Source organism: Rhinolophus sinicus, linkage group LG11 (genome assembly GCF_036562045.2).
Source record: "Rhinolophus sinicus isolate RSC01 linkage group LG11, ASM3656204v1, whole genome shotgun sequence".
In the NCBI taxonomy this organism is placed as follows: Eukaryota; Metazoa; Chordata; class Mammalia; order Chiroptera; family Rhinolophidae; genus Rhinolophus; species Rhinolophus sinicus.
The window spans coordinates 77,811,796-77,834,465 of NC_133760.1; the positions used below are offsets into that span (position 1 = coordinate 77,811,796).

The following is a 22,670-nucleotide window of genomic DNA, read 5'->3' on the forward strand; positions in this document are numbered from 1 at the left end:
TCTATCTATCTCCTGTGGTACAACCACAAGCCTAAGTGCCACTGGCTACCAGGGACAGACAATCTAGAGGTGCCTCTGGTGGCAGTTGCAAAAATCAGAGCACCATGAGTGTACATTTTCCTTTCCAGGAGATACAGGTGACCTGGAGTGAGGCAGAGGGCGAGCTCAAAGATGGCATCCACCTGTCTGTGTTCTCCAGAGTGCATACGAGCAGGTCCCTAAATGTGTGCTAAACCTGACGCCTGCCCAAGCTGAAGGTCAAGCACTTGGGTCTCTTTCACAGAATCACTGCAAGTATGTTTCAGACTGCTATCTGTGCAATGCCAGGTGGGTGATAGGTGTCAAAAACAGTCTCTCTGGTGTTATAGTCCAATAGGACCCAGGAACTCAAGCTGTGCAGCCCACCAGAGCTAGGCGATCAAGTGGTGCCCTGGTAAGCAGCCATGCAACCCAGAGTACCAGACACATATGCAAACTTGTCTCTGGGAGATATTGGCAATCTGGAGGGTGGCGGAAGAAGAGAACAAATTTAGTGCCTGCCCTTTTAGGTCTCCGGAGAAGATTAGACTTGGTGAGCTGGAGAGAGAGAGGGGCAGGGGAGAGCACAGAGATGGTGACTGCCAGCCTCCATTCCCAGAGAGTACCCCAGCAGGCCCTTACATGAGTGTTAAACTAGATGCCTGACCCTCAGGCTGATGAAAATAAGCCTCTTTCATATAAAGTCTCATGCGCCTCTCAGTCGCCACCTCTGTGCTGGGCCCTGGTGGGGTTGGGTGAGTCCTAGCACACGAGCCTTGTACAAGCCATTTCTCAGGTCACCGTTGCCTGTGCATCTCAAGGACCTGAGCCCCGATGGTTTTCAAAGCTAGAGGTTTTGGGGGCTTACCTCTCTGGTACCGGTCTTAAAAGTTGACGTGCCCAATGTGGTTCAAACTCTTCACTCCTCAGGGAGAAGCTACAGGTTTTCAGTTCCCTCTCAATTGTGGGTGGTTGCACCACAGGTGGGGTTTATGGCGAGACTCTGTCTCAGCCTCTCCTACCAGCTTTGATAAGTTCTTTTTTTTTAATTTCATTTGCTTGATGTGTGGGATTCACTGCTGGTTTTTAGGTTTTTTTGTTTGTTTGTTTTGTTTTTCAGAAGAAACTGCTCCATATGTAGCTAGGATTTGGTGTGTTTGTGGGAGAAGGTGAGTTCAGGTTCTTCCTATGCTGATTACTTGAACCGGAACTCCTCGTATGGAATGCTCTGAGTCACTGATGTTCACCGATTACAGAGACCACAGGGTTGCCTGGCCACCTGTGAGACGAGATCCCCATGGCAGCTTGGGTACAAACACACACCCTAAGAGGAAGCTGGTGGCATTCCAGAGCTGGGGGCAGCATGACTCTCCAGGCACTTGAGCATTCCTTAGCAAGAGTCCAGAGAGCTGTGTGGAGCCGTGACTGTCCTGCCATGTCCCCAGGAGCGTCCCCAGCAGGAGGTACAGGCATCCCGCAGAGGAGCATCACTTTGAGAAGGCCCAGCGGGCATCCCAGGCCCTGACCAACGGGCATCAGCCTCACATACACTCCAGGCAACATGAAGGAACAAGCCACATGACACGGTACAGCAATATTCTAAGCAGGCACGAGTGGTAAACTCCGTGACTTATGGAATTAATTTCTGAATCATGGCGTTACTGTTTCCACATCCCTCCCTCTCCACCCATGTTATCTATTAACACCATTTGAGTTTTTAAGGCACCATCACAAGACTCAAATGAATAGCACAGTATGACATCGAAATTATAAGGTATAAATACCTCCACCTTAATTTAGCATACAAACAATTCCAGAGCCAAGGAACTCTACGAATGTGCTCTAAAACTGACAAAAACAGATATACTGGGTTTTCTTGTACAATAAAAATTTTGTGCCTAACTATATTACTTTAAACTGTGGTAAAGAAGATAAAAATAAAAACCCTCCTACTGGCTGTCTCCCAATCCTTGGCACTTCATCAGGGCCACCCCCAACCGAGGTTTTCCTGAGTCACAGCTCATCACCCACTCCGGTATTTCAGGCGGGCAAGTGCAGAATTCCCAAAAGAAACCCTGTACGTGCCTGTGGGGTTTGTTGCTGTTTGTATGTTTGCTTTCAGTAAGGCTTCTAGCAAGAGGGAAATACCATTATTGGGGGCAGATAAACAAAGATGCTTCCATTGATGATCACCCTGCCGTCTTCAGGATCAGCACAGACAGCCAAGGATTAGCCTATTTATTAGGATCCAGAAAATCAAAACCTATTTGCTAGACTTGACTCTGTCATTAATTGGCGAACTAGACTTGAACACATCATGTTGCTCCGTGTCCACATGCATATAAAGAAGGGGGAAACGATCTCCAAGTTCATTTCTAGCACTAAGTCTCTAGGATGATATAATCTACTTTCTATAAGCAATGGATTTTCAAGTCTAGCTCAGGATCTTTCATTGGCCTGGAAGAACAGCATTATTTGGCTTAACCCAACATCCAAAGCACAATGAAAAGTTAACAGTTAATGTTGAATACAAGGTAACTTCAAGTTGGCTAAGCCCAGAAGCATGTGTTAGATAAAGGACCCAGGCAGTGTGGAAGCTATGCAAAGGCAGACGCAAGAATACAATCGTTTTTGAGATAAGAGTAGCTCAACATTTGGAGGTCCGGGAAAAACAGGTAGAAAGCCTGCAAGTTTCCATTTCAGAAATGAGGATGGAGGCCAGCATCAGTGGCAATATGGTGTCAGTGGCTCAGGCAGGATGACTCCGATGAATGTAAGGGAGGTAGCACTCACAGGAGCTGATAAGACACTGGATGAGGCAGTGATGGGGAGTCAAGTGTGACTCCCTGGTTTCTGGAGCCATTTATCAAGGAATAAATATAGTAAGGAAACTAGTTTGGTTTAAAACATTTTGAATGTAAGACATAGTAGGTCTGAGGATACTCAAATGCAGGTTTCCAACATGTGGCTGTGGCTGGAGACTCCGGTCCGGAGCTCAGGAGACACGTTGGGGCGAGGGAGTGAGAGGGAGCCGAAAGTCCTATAGTGAGTGAACTATTATGTTGCCCAGGGAGAATGTACCCAGCGCAAAGACATGAGAATGAAATGGGACAAGAGCATTTGAGGAAAAGACTGAGGAGGAGGGGTAGGAAGAGGAAACTGAGGATTTAACAAGGGAGTAGAAACTCCAGGAGAGGGGGCTGCCATGGAAGCAAGAAAGAAAAGTAGTTCAAGGAGATTGTGCCAAACACCATGCTTAGCCGGAGAAATTTCAGTGATGTGATAGGGATGGAAATAAAAAGAAGAGTGATTGGAAAATGAGGAAGGAAGGTATCCTTTCAAGAAATCTGCGAAATGAAAGAAGAAAAACTACAAATTTGAAGAGCTTTGTTTTAAAGATAGTGGCAAAAAAATGAAATAGCCAATGTGGAAAATAGGAAAGAGCACGTCTGCTTCTCTGCACAGTGCACAGCTGTATCCCAGTACCCCAACGAGTGTCAGCCACACAGCAAACCCAGTAATGATTTGTTGAATGATTTAGGGATGCTGAAGCTTTGATGAGCAAATCTGAGAATCCAGGTGAGACCCGAGACCACACAGGTGAGTGTAGTGACTTTTGTGCACATCAAGAATTCTTCAGCAGTGCTCAGCTCCTCGCTGTAGACAGACAGTGAAAAGACAAACAATCCAGATTTTTGGTTCTGAAAGGCAGGTATGCCATAATGATATGCCACAATGACAGGGTCTCAAGCAACTTACAAGACTCATCAAGAGATCCATATCTGAATAAGGAAGAGGATGTATGGGAGGGCAGATCCATATAAAAAATAGATACTTTTAATGGTCAATTGGGGTCAAAAGCCAGTATGTTCATACTTATTTCTGACTAAGAGTATATTCTTTAAAAAAATAACAGAAAACTTGTCAAAGACACTAGGTTAAAAATAAAATGGGACTGGTCTACAGAATCTAGCACCCAGGTCTGGGCACATGGCAAACCCTCAATAAATACCTGTTGACTTGATGAATTTCATTTGTATGGCCTGAGGCAAAGATTTCTTTTTGTTTTACTTCTCCTGTCACTGCACAGAACACATTTTCTAGGAGATATCTACCATAGATGTTGAAAAGTTCTTTCTAAAATAACTACTCTTCTGTCATTCCAAAATGCAATTTCTGTATCCCTCACTGAGCATAATTATTAGGAAAAAAATAAACTTCAACTTCTAGTGTCAACTTTAAATTATGTTATGTTATAGGGATATTATTCCCCAAGAGGTCCAGTTCCTCCAGTTTGATTTCCCAAGAGAAGTTAGAGCAGAAATTTACGCAAGCTTAATATGTCTTTGGAAACTAATTTATTAATCCATTTTGCTCTTTTCTTTCAATTATGTTCACATTTTCCCCCAAATCCTGGATTTCTCAATCTTCTAGGAGACAACTACTATTTATTTGTATGAATATCTTCCCTTTCAAAATAGGGAATATGATTAATTTCCCTGAGCAAACTGTTTTATAATTATTCAATTTTATTCTTCTAATTGCCTTCTATATCCACTTGAGAGAATGTCTACCACCTTCCATTTTCCCTTCAGTAAAGAGTATAAGAAGTAGGGGAGCCAGTACAAATTACTGGGTCCTGTGCTGAGAAAAGGGCTTGAAACCATCTCATAAAATAACTGCGGAAGATTTGCCTGAGAGCCCTGGAACAAATGTTTCACCAGTCTGTTGACTTTTGATACATTTCTTCTGTTTTCTCCTGTACTTATTTATGGAGAGTTAAATTAAGATAACCCAAATTGTGGCATGTAAAACCATGAAGCTAATTTTCTGCATGCCTCTGTAGCCAGGCCTTGGGAAAAGTATGTCATTAAGACGTAAACATGAGAACAACAGTTAGAAATTTACTATTTACTGTGTTTTTTTTTTTTTTTTTAAGGTGGGCATTTAGATATGTCCTTTATTCTTATTTCAATTTCTTATGAGCAAAAAAAAATAAAGCTATTAAAAAAACAACTGTTCTCTGCATTATGAAAACCACACACAAAAATGAAAGATTATAAAACAAGTATATTACAAAAGATAGTATTTATACTACAAAGGATGCAAAAGGGCTAGAGCAGATATTCCTGTTTGTTTGTTATTTGTGTGTGTACATGCATATAAGATATTTTTAAATGTATAAAATAAAAATAATTTCCAAGGAATCCAATTATGTTGAAATAGCTATCAGAATTTTAAGAGTGGAGGTAGAATAAATATGTGCTTCTTTTTTAAACACATTAATAGTAAGATCTACTGGTGGTCTGATAAAGTAGCAATTAGCATCAACGATATTTCATGATTTCTGCAATAACTGTAATATGATCTGGAAGGATCAGTGACAAAGTCACAGGTACAACTAATACAACTGAAGTATACAGCTTACATTTAAAATTGAGGAAAATGCTAAATTTCATTTAAAACATAGAAGTTAATGAAATTAAGTTGATTTTTTTTTTTTCCTCATCAAAGTCACGGGCTCCTCCCAAAGTTAAGAACCCCTGAGCTGGAGGATCGTAGGTGAATCTTTTAAATAGCTTCCTGGTGCGCTCAAACCTTCTATATAAAGAAATTTTCAAATGTGCACTTGAAACCTATATAATTTTACTAACCGTGGTCACCCTAATAAATTTAATTATAAAAAAGAAAACTTAAAGTCTAAAACTAAAAATAGTGATACCAACAAGTGTGTTAGGCATTTAGGGTTCCTAAATATATCTTTCAAAGATGTACAAAAGCTTTAGAGAGAAAATTATTTAAACATATTAAGTAACATTAAAGAAAACCTATAAAGAAAGAAATGACCATATTCATAAAGAGAAGCTTTGATGTCCCGAGGAAGTCAGTTCTCTCCCAAATCAATGTGTAAGTCCCCATGGGTGTTTTGCAGGACTTAGGAAGAAGATTCTAAAGTTCATATAAAATACTCGTGTTTCAAGAATAGTCAAGACAATTTTAAAGGAAAGGAAGGGAGAGGAAGAGGGGAAATGAATCTTTTTTGAGCACTTAGCATCATGAGCCAGGAGCTATTCAGAGCCCCTTCCATGGATTCTCTCACTTAATCCTTCCCACACCCCTGTGGGGGCAGATATGATTGCCACCATTTCATAGAGGAAGAAACAAAGATTACATAATTTGTGTGAGGTTTAGGGTGACCAACCTTCATGATTCGCCCAGCACTGAGTTTTCTTCGATGTGAGATTCTTAGTACAAGAACTGAGAAAGATCCTTAAATACAGGATGGTCATTCACCTTCCCAAGGTCACACATCAGTAACAAGGTGACAGAGATGATATACAGACCCCACTCGCTGGTCTCAGGGTCTGCCGTCTACACCACTATGCCAACCAAACTAAACACTTAAAACTCTCTATAAAGTGCACAATACTGAAAATAGTGTAATACTGGAAGTAGGATAAATAAATAGTCCAATAGAACAAGGAACCCAGAAGCATATTTGTCTATACTTGGTGTTTATCAGAAAGGGAAAGGATTCAATAAATGTTATTAGGATGACCGAAAAAGAAAAAAACAAAAAGAAATTTTGCGAGAGTTTTTCAGAAATATGGTGATTTTATACCTTGAGCTCCCTTCTACCTTATTTTATTCTATGCTAGTTGAGAGTTATACAAATTAATTATAAAAGGTCCTCAAAGTGTATTAGTTTAACACTATATGTAGAAACTAATATTTGTGGAAACATTTCTAAGAGAAACTAGTACTTCTATGTTACTTTAACTAGTTTTAGGAGTCAGGCAGGGTCATTTGAGAATATAATTTTAAAAAACCAAATAGCGAAGCAACTATGTATTCTGAAAGAAATCAACTCAAATACCATGAGAATCTAATTCAATCTAGAAAAAAAAATATTATTTTTGAAAAAGTCTCAGGTCTTAGACAGCAATTTTTGGAGCTATTTTTTTAAAGCTATGTACCCAGACTCACAAACATACAAGCTAAGAAAAAAACTATTAATATCTGAAAAGAGTATTAAAACATTATTATTGAAATGTCATGAGTCACTGTCATTTAGGTTATTCTAAATTGTAATAAATTGGTCAATGAAATCAGGCAGAATCTCTAACTGAAATGAATCAGGAAGGAGAGGAAGTAAGAAAAGGAGAGCAAGGAGGGAGGGAAAAAAGAGAGATGGGAGAGGGAGGAGACAGACAGATGGACAGACATACAGAAGGTAAACTTTTTGGGGTACCAACTGGGCTGGCAGGCTAGAGCTTCAAAGATGGAAGGTTCTCTGACTAGTGCACAAAACAGACAGATTCCTAGACTTTGGTCCCTGTTCCTTCAGAATCTTCTTTTTTTAAAAGTTCCATGTTCAAATCCCCCTCCCACATTATAATTCACTATTGTTAAACATTTTAGTGACTATTTAGCCATCAAAACAATAGATCTTTTCAGTATATACATAACAGTGGAAGGCACAGAGAGGAAGGGATTGAAATAATGTGGTACTAAAACATCGGGGGAAAAAGTAGGAAATTTATGAAGGCACCAAAACCAAAAAATATAAAATACTGTATTATCAAAACAGTTTTAAAAACAAGGGAACATGAATATAATCCAGTTAGGCTTAAACTTTTGAATTTTCTCTTTCCTCCAGATTGTCCGTGGGCATTGAGACATGGATTAAGGTATAGATTATACAACAGTTTTTTCTACAGTTCATCTGCTGATTTAAATATTTCTATTCTTTTATCCTCAAAAATGGAACCCATTTTTTTTTTTCTAAAGGTAGAACACTTTAGCTAAAGTGGTAACATTTAGGCTAAAGTGAAATACAAAATATAAAGAAAATGATTTATTGTGCTCATTTAAACAGTTTTAGTGTAAGTGGTCACTTCAAATATTTGAAGACAAAAATTATATTTAGTGAACAATACTCTGATACTATTTTCCCTGTGAATACACTTCACATGCGACGAGACGCATGAGTCATCAGCCAGTATTTGTCAGATGACTCAAAACATCCTGCATATTCTGTATCTCTTCCCCAAAACTTCCTCCTTTGAGAATTACTGTATTATGCAGTGTCTAGTGCTATTATTGTAACTATGAAATAATTTTTTAAATCCTTCTAAAATGAATGGAAACTTTTAGCATATTTCACATCATTCCAAATGATAACATATGTTCTTAGAGGGAAGGTTTCCAAAATTGTAAATCTATGATACCAAATCCCCTGGTCATGTGGAAGATCTAGTTAACTCAACAGAAAGTGCCTCATAAGTATGGCACTGTACAAAAGCAGTCATTAGAAAAGATAGTCTCAGAGCATGGCTGCTTTCTACTAAGGATCTAAAACTGAGAGGGATGATGAGACACATAGATATAGTTATCGATCAGTAACGACAACATAGGGTACTTAGTAACAGATCTCCTCTCCTCTGTCTGCTCAAGGATATCCTTCTCCTGCATCACCAACATCTCCCCTCCACGAGCTCATTACCAACAAAACTCAACCAATAAAATCCCATTTCTAACGCATTCCCCTTTAGCTCACAGCCCTTTTACTAGTCTCCTCCAGAAAAACTCCTGGAACAGAGTAGCCTAGACTTGCATACTTTAAATTTTCTCTTTTGATTCTCTCTAGAACCCACTTCAATCAGACTTTTGTCCCCATCACAACACCAATAGTATGAAAGTTACCAATGGTCTTCACAGGACAATGTCAACAGTCACTTCTCATTCATCTTATTGAACTTCTCAGTTGCATTTGATACATGATCATTCCCTCCATCTTGAAATACTTTCTTCACTTGGTTTCTAAGATGTCCCGTTTATTGGTTCCTTCCCCATTATGGGTTATGCATCCTCAGTTTTCTCATGGTTCCTCTTCATTTTCTGACCTCTCCGTATTGGAGTGGTCCAGGGCTCAGTTCGTGGAATACTTAACTTTACCTTCCCAGGCAGTTCTTAGGCCTGCATGCATATAAGAATCACATGGGGAACTTCCAAAGGATGCTGATGCCTTGGCCCCACTCCATTGCATTCTCAAAGTAAAGCCCAGGAGGTTTTACTACAAATACCCAGGGTGCAAGGGTTGAGACCCCAGTACATGGCGATCTCATCCACTGAGCATTCTGTACTCTGATGACTCACAAAATGAGTCACGCTGCACACCTTTCCTCTGAACTCCAGACTCCACTATACAAACACCTATTTCACATCATCACTTGGACAGATAACAGGCATCTCAAATCCAACATGTTCACATCCAAACTCCTGATCTTTGTCCCAGAACCAAAACCTGTTCTTCCCACAGACTTCCAATCTCCATTAATGATAACTCCATACTTTTCAACTGCTCAGACCAAAGAAGCTGGGGTCATACTTATCCCCTATTTTTCTCTCACACTGAGATTTCATCCTTCAGCAAATCTTACTCTGCCTTCAAAGTACATCCATATGCACAACATCTCCCCACTACCACCCTCACCCAAGCCCATCATCTTCCCTCTGACTTGCTGCAGGAGTCGCACAGCAGGCTTCCTTTCTCTGGCCTTTGTGTACTTGTCATCCACTCTTAGCACAAAAGGCAGATGATACTTAAAAGTGGGAAGTCAAATCATGTTAGTTATCTGCTCAAAACCCACCACTGGCTTCCCAGTTCACTCGGATCAAAATCCAAACCCTGGCTTAGTAGGCACCCCATTACCTGCTCTCCCCATTCACTGTTCAGTTCTTACACATTTGATTTTAGGATAAGATGTGTGAATGTATCCAGTGTCCAATTACCTCCAGGAAATGCACAAGATGAGCAGGATTCTGTTCCCATGGTTCTGGAACATTTTTGTCGGATTCTCAAAGAAGCCCATGAACCAAAAATGATCAGAATCACTGTGTAAGAGACTACTACAATTAATCAAAATTCAATTTATTACAGGTTACGTCTCAACCTTTCCAAGTCTTTTAATGTGGCCTTTCACTTCACAAGAAAACATGAATTATTTTAAATACATTTTTGAATTAAGCTACTGTTTTCTATTTGTTTGAATTATGCAATGGTTTCCTTGCTCATCTTTCCTACACTTTTCTTCTAACACTCGCTGCTTGTTTACTTGTTTATGTTTTATTTCCTTTCTAATACTACATTATGTGTTAAAGCTATTATTAAATTCAATCAGGGCCCTTAACAACCTAAAGTAAAAGAAGCTTTCAACTTCCATCAACTTACGGTCCAAAAGAAAAAGGTCAAAGATTTGGAACTCCGGATCCTAAAAGTCTGCCCTGTCAACGCCATACATTCAAATGCAATTACTGCTCTGGAATGAGGTAGGAGCAGGATTTGAGAGAGACTTTCAAATCATTTTAAACGTTACAGTCCCCCATACAAAGTCATTCTGTAGAAATTACTCAAAGGCTTCTGAGATGAGTGAACCACACACCCATGCAGCGTGGAGTCACCTCGGTTATCCATTCAGAAAAGGCCACTGTGCTTGCTCAGTGCTGCTGCTGTGATAACAGCTGTGCAGTCACACAATTCAGTGTATTGAGCTCTAGATCTAAACTCTATAGAAATGCTATGCCGGCTTGTCTAGAAGGTATCATTATAACCTTCTTAAAAGCTTCTAACTTTCCCTCTTGCATCCTTCCCACCCAAATGTGAACATACTCAAACCTTTCCCATATTAAAACACAATAACACAAAACAGCCTCCCTGACCATGGGCTTTGGTCTTTCTGGAGCTATCGTGTTTCCTCACATTGCACAGCCTGTATCAGTCTGGCTTCTCCATGAAAATGGCTCTTAATTAAACCACCAAATGACACCCACATTGTTAAGTCCAACAGAATCATTTCAGGACTCATCCTAAGGAAGGTGTCAGTAGTATCGGGGGCAGCATCTGTTGCAATTCCCCTCCTCTTCTTAAAACACCCCTTTCCTGGCTTCCATAACATCCCCTTTCCCATTTGTTTCTTCTGTGACCTTTCTTATTATTTTTCTCTCAGCCAGATAATCTTCCTCTTCTCTTTGCCCTCTGACCTTTCCCCTAGGTTATCTTGTCAGTGCCAGGGCCTCACTCTGACTTATTCTACCTGACATCACCTCTGGAGAAAAGTCTGAACTTTCCACGCATTATCTCCCAGGCACTGAAGCTGAACCCACCTCCCCATCCCATCAAGCTGGCTGGCCTCCAGTGATCCCTGAGTCACTCTGTTCTCATCCATCTGACCTTTTCTCTTAAATCTCTACTTAGGAAAATTCATGTAGATCCAGGTTCAAATATCCCCTCTAAGAAAACAAAGTAGTACACTTGCTTCTGACTCCTTCTTTCAAGCTCCAGTGTGTATTTCTGAATGCCCCTGGATTGTGTGCCATCATTTGAAACTGAACAGGTCTAAAACTCAACTCATGATCAGACCCAAACTACATTCAGCTGTCCTCATGCTTTCCTCATTTCTACTCATGTCCCCAACTAATGGAACTAGGAAATGAACGGCAGTCCTGCTCAGGATGCACATCTGACTGCTGCTCCACTTCTATGCAGCATTACCCCAGACCAGGACCCCTCACTCAGTCCCAAAAATAGAACCACTGCCTGCCCTTGGCACAGCTCTTGGTGATGACACCACACATCCGTCCTAGAAGGCCTCCCTACTCTACTACCTATTGCTGTTTGGCCTACTAAAAAGAGCACCTAAATGTTTCATCACTGTACAAATTAAAAATTAAGACCTTGCTGTATTAATAGGGTCAGAAGATTTGTTCGATTCTTTCATTTAGTCTATTATTTTGAAGCTGGTTTTCTAAATAGTCTCTTTGCTCTGACACCCCACACCCCAAAGTTTCTTGGCCAGTCTATCTGTATCTCCATTGTTTTATTTCCTCCCCACCCATCTCCTGAGTGAATGCTAAGCTACTTTAAATTCTTAGAGCAGTGGCCTAAAACAGCTTGGCTACAAAACCCAAAACGAGAGGTGGGATCCATACACAGCTGATGGTGTCTACCTCTTCCTTAACATGGCCTGCAAAGCTGTCAGCTATCATACAAGAAGAGATCTCAGATTTGACACATATTGTGAGGTGTTTCTATGTTACAGATATTAAATTATATACATTTCAGGACCTTGTAAAATCTTTCCTTTCCTCCTCATAAAATGGATGGGTATAAAAATAATTTACTATAAGTCATAATTTATATAGTTAACCTATTTTCCTAAGGAAGTATATTTAAATATTTACTTTCAGCCCTAGATTAACACTTTCTACTTATAAATACTTTGAATAGATAATTAATTTTTTTAAAAACAGTTGATTAACTATCTTGAGTAAATAAAAAGCAATGATTTATAATTGCAGAATGATTTATACTTTGGCATATTCAACTTTGATCATGCCTGCTCTACACACACACACACACACACACACACATACACACACACACACCATTTTCTTTGTGTTACTGTTGTTCCATTCAGTTTGTTGGCTGAGCAGTAAAATTTATTAAAATCCTGTTTTACAATGAACTGGCAAATATTACACCAGAAAGCAGGATTCCAAGCCTTTCTCCCCCCCAGTTACTCTGACATGGGATATAGAAGGCACTGTGCCTGAGAAAACAGAACACAACAGAACGAAACATCATCCAAGCAAATTGAGTGTTCTGAGGAATGCAGCACCATATCTTGCCAAAGTCCCAGAAAATTGGTTTCTGGAAGCTCAGATTATAGCATTATGGTCATATCATAGAGCCCTATTTTTATCCTTCCACTAAAATACTAGTACTTCCACAATTACAGGGAAGACCAAGAACTTTTTATGTGGAAAAATATGAATAAAATTTTACAATACTACTAAAATTAAGAATGAACCATTTAAATTTAAATTTCGATTTTCTAATATTTTGCTGGTTTTGGGATTTGGGGATGTGTAGCTGACTGAAAACTACACAGAACAATGAGAACACTGGATGGGGTGGGAGGCAGGGGGCTCGGAGTTCCAATGCTGCCTCAGCTGAGTTTACTTTTGCCTTTCTTTTAGATCAAATATTTGCACTCCCTTTTGTCTCTCCACATTCTCTTCCTTGAGGATTTCAGCCTTTCCTGAGGTTTCCGTCATAATGAGTAGAGCACGTGAAAGAATAAGCATCAATGCCCTCCAGTTTATATTCCTTCCTTGCTTCAGGATTTGCTGAGTGCTCATGATAAGCCAGGCGCCAGGCTGTGCGCTGGGAATTAAGAGAAGAACAGACAGGGTCTTTGCCTTCAATGAGATCATGTTTCAGTGTAGGAAGACAGACAGAACAACAGAGAAACTGCAGTACCATTCTGCATGTGGAGGGTACTGTACTGTGGGGACCCAAAAGAGGGGCAGTTAGCCCCAAATTGGGGCATCAGAATATGATGTCTGAGTTAAATTTTGAAAAGTATGTGCACAGGTCAAGAAGGCAAAGAAAGCTGTGAAAACACTGTAGGCTGACAAGCAAAGACAGTGAGCTGTGTTACTTAACTGTGTGTGCAGGGCCCCCCAGCACCACAGTGAAGGTACAATGTCAAGGGACCAGGTCAGGGTGTGCAGACCAGGAGAGAAGGGGAGGCCATGAGGTCAAAGAAAGATACTTTTACCATTTTACCAGGGATTCCTAAGGAACCATGTGACCACCTAGTGAGCTTTTCAAACTGTCCTGCTCACCTGGGGTACATAACCACCCAGACTGTCACCCAGAGTCATGGCTGTACTTCTACTGAGGGTGATGCCGTGTCTCTACGGTATGCTGAATAAAAATGCTACACTAGGAATACAAGGGGGAAACACACTGAAAAGGGGAGAGGGCGGGGAGGCTAAAAAGGAGAGAAAGGTCACAGAGGTAAGAAGCCAAAAGACTACTTTAAAGGAAAGGAAGGATCGAGAACCCGTAAACTCAGAGGGCTGGGCTGAATTCCCTCCATAGGTCCACAGGCTTCCTGGAGAGCTAATCAGCACCCCAAGGTCCATAAGTCTAACCGGGTTCGTTGGCTTTATCTGTGGTAATAGTTCGTGGCTAAAGCACAGAAAGGTTGTAAAGGTAACCAGCGTGCAGGGGCAGCGCTCTCACAGGTGAGAAGGCGTCCCGGTGTCACATGACTTGGCTGTGGCATTTCTGCATCATGGAGAGAAAAGAAAGAAAATATAACGTTTGAAAGAAATAGACAGTGTAACTGATATAAAACGGTGTCCTTTAGGGAAGCCATATACAACTGGCTCTATCCCTTCAGAATTGCTGCCTGTGGCCTGGTTCCTTCTCACATTTCGAGTATCATTTCTCCTAATGCAGCTTCTGGCTCTTGGAACGAAATGCATTATTTCATGAGGCCCCTTCCGCCTTGACTGCCTCGCTCCACTCCCTAAGCTCACCTGATCCCAGGTGTCCTCGCGACACTGCCTCCTGCAGGAAGCTGGCCTTGCGACCCCTTCTGAGCGCCGCTGATAACGATGCCCAAACAGGAGCTATCGTTTCAGATGCTTCGGCGGGCCAGGCAGTGCTCTCGCTCAGTGAAGGCCGCATCAACTCCACTCGCCTTCAAACAATCCTGTGAGGTCGCTACCACTACTCAGACACTGCGGCGCGGGGAAGTGAGGCCACTCCGCAAGGACACGTTGCCGGCGGCGGAGAGCCAGCTGTGAACCCGCGCAGACCGTTCCAGAGCCTCCGTGGGTCTGGAAACGAGCCCGACTCAGGCAGCGCCGCGTTCACGAAGCCCTGATGCTCGTGTGCATCGTTTGTGTCCAGTGAGCTGCGGGTCAGATGTGCATTTCTCTATACATATTGAATCTACAATGTCAACACGCAGTGTGCATTATCAAATATTCCTGAAAGCATCAAGTCTCTTCTAAAAGTATCTTTGTTGCCACTTCATTTTTACACAAACTCCTATATAGTTGCAACTGGCACACCTAAAATGTCTTAGGATTCACCATTCCTATTCTAAGAAGTGTCTTAAGAGTCTGATGAAAACCCTTGGCAATTTGAATGTTATATGATACTAAATTATACTATAATTATTTCAAAGGTCAAGAATCTTAAACATTTAGTCTCAAAACTCTACACCTGGGTGATGAAATCAGAAAATTAAAGTACGTATGAAAATATTTAATAAAACAAAACAAGTAGAAATCTACTAATTTAAAAACCTTTAAATTAAATGGACACTATTCTCCTAGATGGTATTTTTTCCCTGTATTGTAAAAAAGGAACTTTTTAAAAGAACATTTTTTAAATGAATATGAGACATTTTTTCCAGTGCCAGTTTCAAGGAAGTGTAGGATAAAGTGGTTTGGAATAAAACATTGTATCACTTAATAACTCCTGGGAAACTCTTTGAAGCTAATGCACTGGGCAGTGTAAATTAAAAAAAGGAAAAAAAAGAAAAACTGACTCAGACATAGTCCAGTCTTTCAGTAATTTGGAGTCTGGTGGGGAAGGAAAATGAACCCTGGATACAGGTGTGAGGATTGCTTTTAAAATTTTAGTAGGAAGGGCTTCAAGAAGGCCAGTCTATACTAATTGTAAGATCCCTACCTCACCTGCAGCTGTAACACCAACATTCAATGCAACATTGGAATGGCCAGTAAATCACCTTTTTCTTTTTAATAAGGACTTTAATAAGGCAAAATATCCATGGTTAATAGCATAGACAGTAGAGCGAAAATTATCTGGGTTTAAATCTCAGTTCTATCATGTGTCAACTATCTTTGGTGGATTCCCTTAACCTCTCTGTTCCTCAGTTTCGTTTACAATCAGATAATTACATATAGTTCATAGAATTACAGTGCTGTGGGGAGGGTTACATGAGTTCCTGTGAGCACAGCGGGTAGAACGATACTTAGTAGAACGGATATAGGTAACAGACTACAGGAATCAGCACAGATTAAAAAGAAAGTGGGATGGAGCACATGTGTATCTGCCCTCAGGCCTCAGGTGGGCCACAGGTAAAGACACACGAAAACATGTCACCAACACACTGCCTCAGTTATGTGGCCACGTCTAGCCTTCCTCTGGATGAGCAACGGGCACATATCTCAGCAATCTTTTCCAAACTTTGCAAAGAAGTCCTTACTGCTCTTACTAAAACACTAGGAACTGGTTAAATACTGATTTCCATCATCTGAACCAGAAAAACTCCCCTTTACTTGTTAATATTATTTATGTGCAATACAGAAATCATAACCACAAGCACCACCTACCTAGAAAAAAAAGCACTGGGCATGGTTAGCTGTTTTTGAGGTTTTTAGTGAATAATATTTTACTACTCATTTTGCTGTAAGAAGAACAGGCACAGATGTTGAAGACTTAAGAAAAATGTGAAACAAAAAGAAAAACAGGGATGTGAGAAAATTCTAGCTATTAAATCTCCTTATTGTTATTGCTTTAAAAATAATTTCTATCCATTTTTATTCATGTCACAAATTGAGACTGTTCAAGACTTACCGTTCTGAAATATAGGCCTCTTGAAATACAGATGCTACCTATTCATGAAAACCCTTTCTGCGGTTGCCCTATTCTACTCCGCAGGTATTAGATTTCTCCTCGGCCAAGGATCTCACATGGACCACACAGCAAGAGTCCTTCCTGACAGTGAAGGAGCTTTGCTGGAAAGAGAGCATTGCAGAATCTTGGAACCAAAACTTACTCTGAAGATTTCTAATCCACACCATTTTGTAGAAAAAGCAGCCTCAGAGAAACCCAATTCCCTAGCTAGCTGATGGCAGAGCTAAGAATGTTTTCCTTTTAATTTGTCATCTACAAATTCTATACTTGTTTTTTGTTTGTTGTTTAACTATAGCACATTGCCAGAGAACAAACTTAACTTCAAAACTGAAAATCAGAAGAAACAACAAAACTTTAGGTCACAATCTTGAATAGCAGCAAAAAGCGTGAAGACATCGAACTCTGAGAAAATATGATCTTGGATGATGGAGTTTTCATCTATTCAAACAATCAAAATAAAATAAACCTACAACTGGCTAAGCTCTATAGCCTAATAGCAAAGTTATAGATAGGACATTGCCAATATATTTAGTCATATTCATTTGTGTTTCATGCTCTTCGTGCCCCCCCAATCCCAATCTGGAACAGATTTTATGATAGATCAGGATTACAAGAGACCCCTCTTACCCATCTTTATGGTGGGCCATAAGTGTGAGCGTGCATGTGAAAGGGGAAAATGAAGACAGGAAAAGGGAGAGCAAGAGAAAGAGGGATTGTAGAACTACATTTCATTTACATGCTATTGATTTTCCTCTTCCTTCACATATTGCTTGTGAAGCTGCATTCTTACATCAGAAATAAATTCACACATGATATTAGAAGCAAATAATGAAAAATTTTATAAAAAGTCCATAAGCAATTTCAAGTTGGATTGATATGCAAATGCTTCCATTCTTGATAATAAGTAAATATCAAATGGAAAATAAGAGATGAGGGGCATGATAAGTAAATTCAAATGTATAAAACAAGTGGATTTCAATTGCATTCAGTTATTTCACCCGATCACCTAAGAAGCAAAGACCCTTTAAAGAAAATTGCGTTGCCTCCCACCTCCTTGGAGAGCCCGTTAGTTAACAGCCTCTCTATACTTCAGAGATGACCATGCGGCTAACATGTCAAACTCATTTTAAAGTGTCAATCATGCCCCTTTCAATCTAATTAGTTTGGAAAGTAGTGTCACTGACCTGGAACTATGCAGACCATTTATTATCATATCATTTGATCAGCCTAACACTTGAGTTTGAGACACCTGTAACCAAAATGCAATGTCCTTTCTCCCACTCATTACCGGTAACTCTCAGTACAATTTCCTATTTACAACTCAATTTATCTCTATGCATAAGCATGGCCAATTTCACAGAGGCATCCACAAAAGTTCCCTTATTTAAGAGGTCATGACAATTAAAATAGAGAGGTAAAGGGAATAAGAAAAAGATACATATACACACACATTGCATATACATCGGGCGGAATACCTGAGTGTCCTGAGGCTCAAGAACAGCTGAGGGGGCGAAGGGGGAGCAGAGGAACATGGACATGCTGGGAGAAGGCAGGACCTGAAATCTGGGGGGAGACTGGTCCTTTGTTAATATAATACAGCAAGCCATTTTTATTAAAAAAAGTGTGTAAGTTCTAAACCCATTGTCATCACATGGGTTTGTGTTACAATAAAGGAAAGCTTTCTCAGGTTCGTAGTATTTAACCTGACTTTCACCTGGCCAAGGGTAGGATGAGGCAGAATTGAAGAGGTAATAACGAGTTCCTGAGAGGAGCAGAAGGCAAGACCACAGTGAGCTGGGCATGGGCGGGGTGATGGGGCAGTTGGTGGCAGCACCATGGTGGGGGGAGGCTGGTCAATCAAGCAACAGAGACCCCCAGCCCACTCCCTGGCAAGAACATGGAAATTACCAAAGCTTTTTTTGGTTTAAGATATGCATAGTTAAGAACTGATTTTCAAGACAAAAATACAAGCAGTTAATCTTATCTCAACCACAGAAAAACATATTGAATCAGGAACAGAAAATATCCTCATGTACATTCACCCACCACCACAACGTTGTATTCGTCTTTTTAAATGTGGTATTTTAAAAAGGAAAGCAGTTATAAAACAATGACTATCACTGGAGGAGACCATAACCTAAAAGCAGGATGTCAGCTACCCAACTTCCTTCATAGCCTGTGCTCTCCTTTGGGGGGGGGGGGGGGGGGGAGGATGAAGTTGCATTTTACCAAATTCATGTTTGTCTAACAGATAAGCAAGGTTCTTATTTTGCGCTTGCTTGATCAAATAATTATTAGTGAATACGATTTGACACCTGGTCAAATAAAATATGCATATATTTCAAACTTACCTTCAGGTGAAGAGCCTGGCTTTTGGGAAAAGACAGCATTTACCCTACTCTTCTTATTGATATCGCTGTTCACAGACAAACTAGACTGAATTTTTCTGTGCATTTTTTGAGTAACAGGTGCTGAAAGTCTCCGAGTGTCTGCAGGCGCACGTCTGGCCCCGTGAGGAATCCCGTTGCCATTGCGCAGACTTTGGTGGCACTCCTTCATCTTGCCTGTTTCCTCCTCACTCGGTTCCTGTGCTGAAGTTTGACGCTGAGGCAGGCGCTGAGGTTGAGCTAATTTAAAAACCAGGAAAAGTGAAAACAGAAATTAATATTGGAAAATAACCAAATACATTCCATAACAGACTTTTTGGGATTTTCACCCATGATACTAAAAATGAAGAGGAAAAGGAAGAGGAAAATACGAATAAACATGGACATAATAACAAAAACTATTAAATGTAACCTAAATAATAAACAATAACAAATAAACATAGAGAAAGCATCCTTCCTAAAAGGGAAAATGAGAAAAGGGTCCTCAGAGGCAACTTTACATTTACACATGGGATACAAAAAGACAAAAAGTGTTTTGTTTTTTAAGCAAATTTAAATTAGAAAGCTGAAAAAAATAATCCACCACTCATTCAACAACAAAAGTGGTTTGTTTTTTATGTACTGGGTCCTCTGCGTGCCAGAGACACAGAAGTCTCACTTCACTATCCCTGATAATGGTAAACCACTCAATTATCTTTTGGAATAAAAAAAAGTGAATTCAGGTACCAAAGCTGGACAGAAGTAGAGAAATATAGTTGTTTTTCTTTTTAATTCCATTTTAAACCCTGGAGAAGACCCAATTTCTATCTTTATTCCTTAATTTGATTTTAAAATAAACCACTTATAAGACGTTAGAAATAGAAGAGTACTTTCTTAATCTGATAAAACACATCTACACAGTTAAATGTTAGCAGATGAGAAGTGCCCCCATCTAGGTCAGGACCAGAAAAACAAGGCCCACCTTCACCTCTCTTATGGAACATTACACTAGAGGTCCTGGTGAATGCTATAAGCACAAGAAAGAAATAACAGGTCTGAGTCCTGAAAAAGAAGCAGCAAAATTTTTGATACGTGTATATAATCTAAGAAACTATAAATCTTGAGAAACTAACAATTTAGCAAGATATTTACAGGATCAATCACATTAAATCAATAAAGTTTCTCTATGCCAACAGTAACCAATAACTTTTTACAATAACAAAACAAAAAAAAAGCCAACAACAACCACAAAACAGGAAAGTATGTAGGAATTAATAAGTATGTAGTATTATAAGTATGTAGGAATTAAACTAGAAAAAAATGGGCATAGATGTTACAACAAAAATTATACATTACTGAAGGACATAAACGAAAACCCTAATAAATGGAGAGTATAAATGTATTAATTCTGGTAGTGTATCAATTCTCTCCAATTTATTTATTTAGTGTAATTGCCATAAAAATTCCAACGGACATTTGTATAGAACTTGACAAGCTAATCCAAAAGTTTATAAGGAAGAGTGATCAAGAATCATGAAGGAAATTTTAAGGAAGAAAAAGAGGATTGTAGGAGGTGACTTACTAAATATAAAGCCTTATTTTAAAATGACCATAGCTAAAGCAGTCTGGTGCTGGTCCAAGCATAGACATACAGGTGGACTTCCTCACACATCCGCCTATGTGTATGCGCAATGTAAGTGCATGTATACCCCATGCAAAGAAATTCCAGATATATTAAATGCCTATACATGAAAAGTAAAGTTCTTTAGCTTAAAAGAAAAATATAAGAGGCTATTTTAATAGCTTGACACTAAGGAAGGACAAACTAATTTGACTCTTTGGATAATGAATCATAAACGCAGCAGAATAAAACCAGCCATCATTTGTGACGCCAGCATTTCTGAACACCTAACTGATTCTGGCCAGTTCCTCTATTCCACTCCTAGATTCCTCTGCGGCTAGGAGGCAGATATGTGACCGAAGTCCTACCAAGCAGAAGTATGATTTCCGTGCAGAAATGACCCATGTGCGATGCAGCCACACCAGCGAGCTGGAGTCTCTCGGCACAGACAGTGAAAAAGACCTTGACGGTCCTGGCAGCGGGTATGGTGTCTGATGGCCACTTCCCAGCAGAGCAGACCGTCAACGGCATGAGCCTTGGCTGTGTAACTCTTGGGAGAATCTCTGTGCTGCTAATAAATGTATTATCTCTTTAAGTGAGCCAAAATGAATTCTAGCGTTTGCAGCTGAGAGCCCTGGTCTCTCCCCAAAAGTTATCTATTTATACTGGTTAAATAATGAGATTATTAAAATGAACATATATCTTGAATGGGTAGCTCCTAAGCAAAGCTATCAATCATAGCATTTCAATTAAAAACAACAGAACAACAAAAGCCATTCATTGTCAGAGTTTACTATTTTATAATTTCCTAGGATTTCAAAATCTAAAACTGCTCTTTTAATGAATCCTCTTTTCCATTTATGATTATGAGTAGTTGTGAAATGTAAATTAAATCTGAATATTAGAACTCTTCAACTTAGAAAATGTATTGCCTGCAAAGCCATACAGTTACACACGCAAATGGTGATGTCTAAAAGGCACTGATTATGTGCCACCTGGAGACTAACTGAGGCGGGGTATATATTTCCAACAAAGAAGACAGTTTGCATTTAGCATGGTTTTGGCACACATCGTTTACCTCTGTCTTTGTTCACATATCCTATGTCTCTTGAAGAAAAGTATCTTCACTTATCAAAATATTCTACTCATGAATGCATATATATTTACTTTAAAATGCATATTTTTACTTAAAAAGCATGCTTTCATACCAAGTCTATTAATATTAATACCTGATTTATAAAACTAATATAAGAACTCTTTTAGTTTTTCAGTTTAGTAATAAACAAAGTGTAATTGTCTAAAAATTAAAATCACAAAATAATGGTATAAAATGTATCAAAATATTTTGTTTTTCTCCTAACTTCTGATGAAAAGGAAAAAAAGATGAAAAGATTACTTCTCTGTTAAAAGCTATATACGCCCTTCTCATAACTAAAATCAGCAACAGAGGCATCTGCAAAAGGAGATCTATTTATTACGGGTGAGCAATCATTTGATCTAGAGATTAATTTGCTGCTCCTGTAACTTCTTGTACTAAATAGAATGACATCCTAATGACTGCTACTGAACATAAAGCTAGTTATGCATATTTATTTAAAAGGATGCCAAAAAAGACAGTTAAACCTAATTTGGCGTTCTTTTCAGAGCACTTTTCCAGTAATCTCACCAAATAAATGGAATGTGTTGGGCCACTTTTTCTCTGAAAAGAATAGTTGAAGCAATCTGAGAGCTCCGCTAAGTTGAAATGTCATTGACCAATGCTAGGAGACTTCTTATCAATCAAAAATGTCCGGTCATATTCCATAATACAAGATAAGTTTAAAATTACCATGGAATAGTTAAACATTCTTAACAAAAATAAAGGTGGTAAAAGACAACTATGTCTTGCCACCATATTCTAAACCTGACAGATCTGACCTTTTTCTGCTATCAAAATTGACTATTTGCAAATTACTGGGTATGGCTGGAGTGATATTCAAACATATCCTTAATGATTTATCTACATATCAGTCTTCAAAATGATATCTACTTCTGTTGACAGATAAATGATAGTACATTCATTTTTGTTTCACTGTCACCTAATTATTTTTACTATCGTTTGTATTATGGTCAGCTAAGCAAGTATTACCTCTTCACT

The 22,670-nt window shown here is 39.4% G+C and overlaps 1 protein-coding gene across 5 annotated transcripts in view; it reads right to left on the bottom strand.

Annotated features, from left to right (window-relative positions):
* The window catches only part of MDFIC (MyoD family inhibitor domain containing), a 79,958-nt gene that overhangs the window by 8,288 nt on the left and 49,000 nt on the right, over positions 1 to 22,670 (bottom strand). For 4 of the 5 annotated variants that reach the window (XM_074315691.1, XM_019743224.2, XM_019743222.2 and 1 more), the window contains one exon: positions 18,898 to 19,173. In XM_074315691.1, coding sequence (XP_074171792.1) covers positions 18,898 to 19,173 — 276 coding nt within the window. Of the gene's footprint in view, positions 1 to 12,477; positions 14,159 to 18,897; positions 19,174 to 22,670 lie in introns of those variants that run through there. The other variant, XM_074315693.1, reaches the window with a different exon arrangement.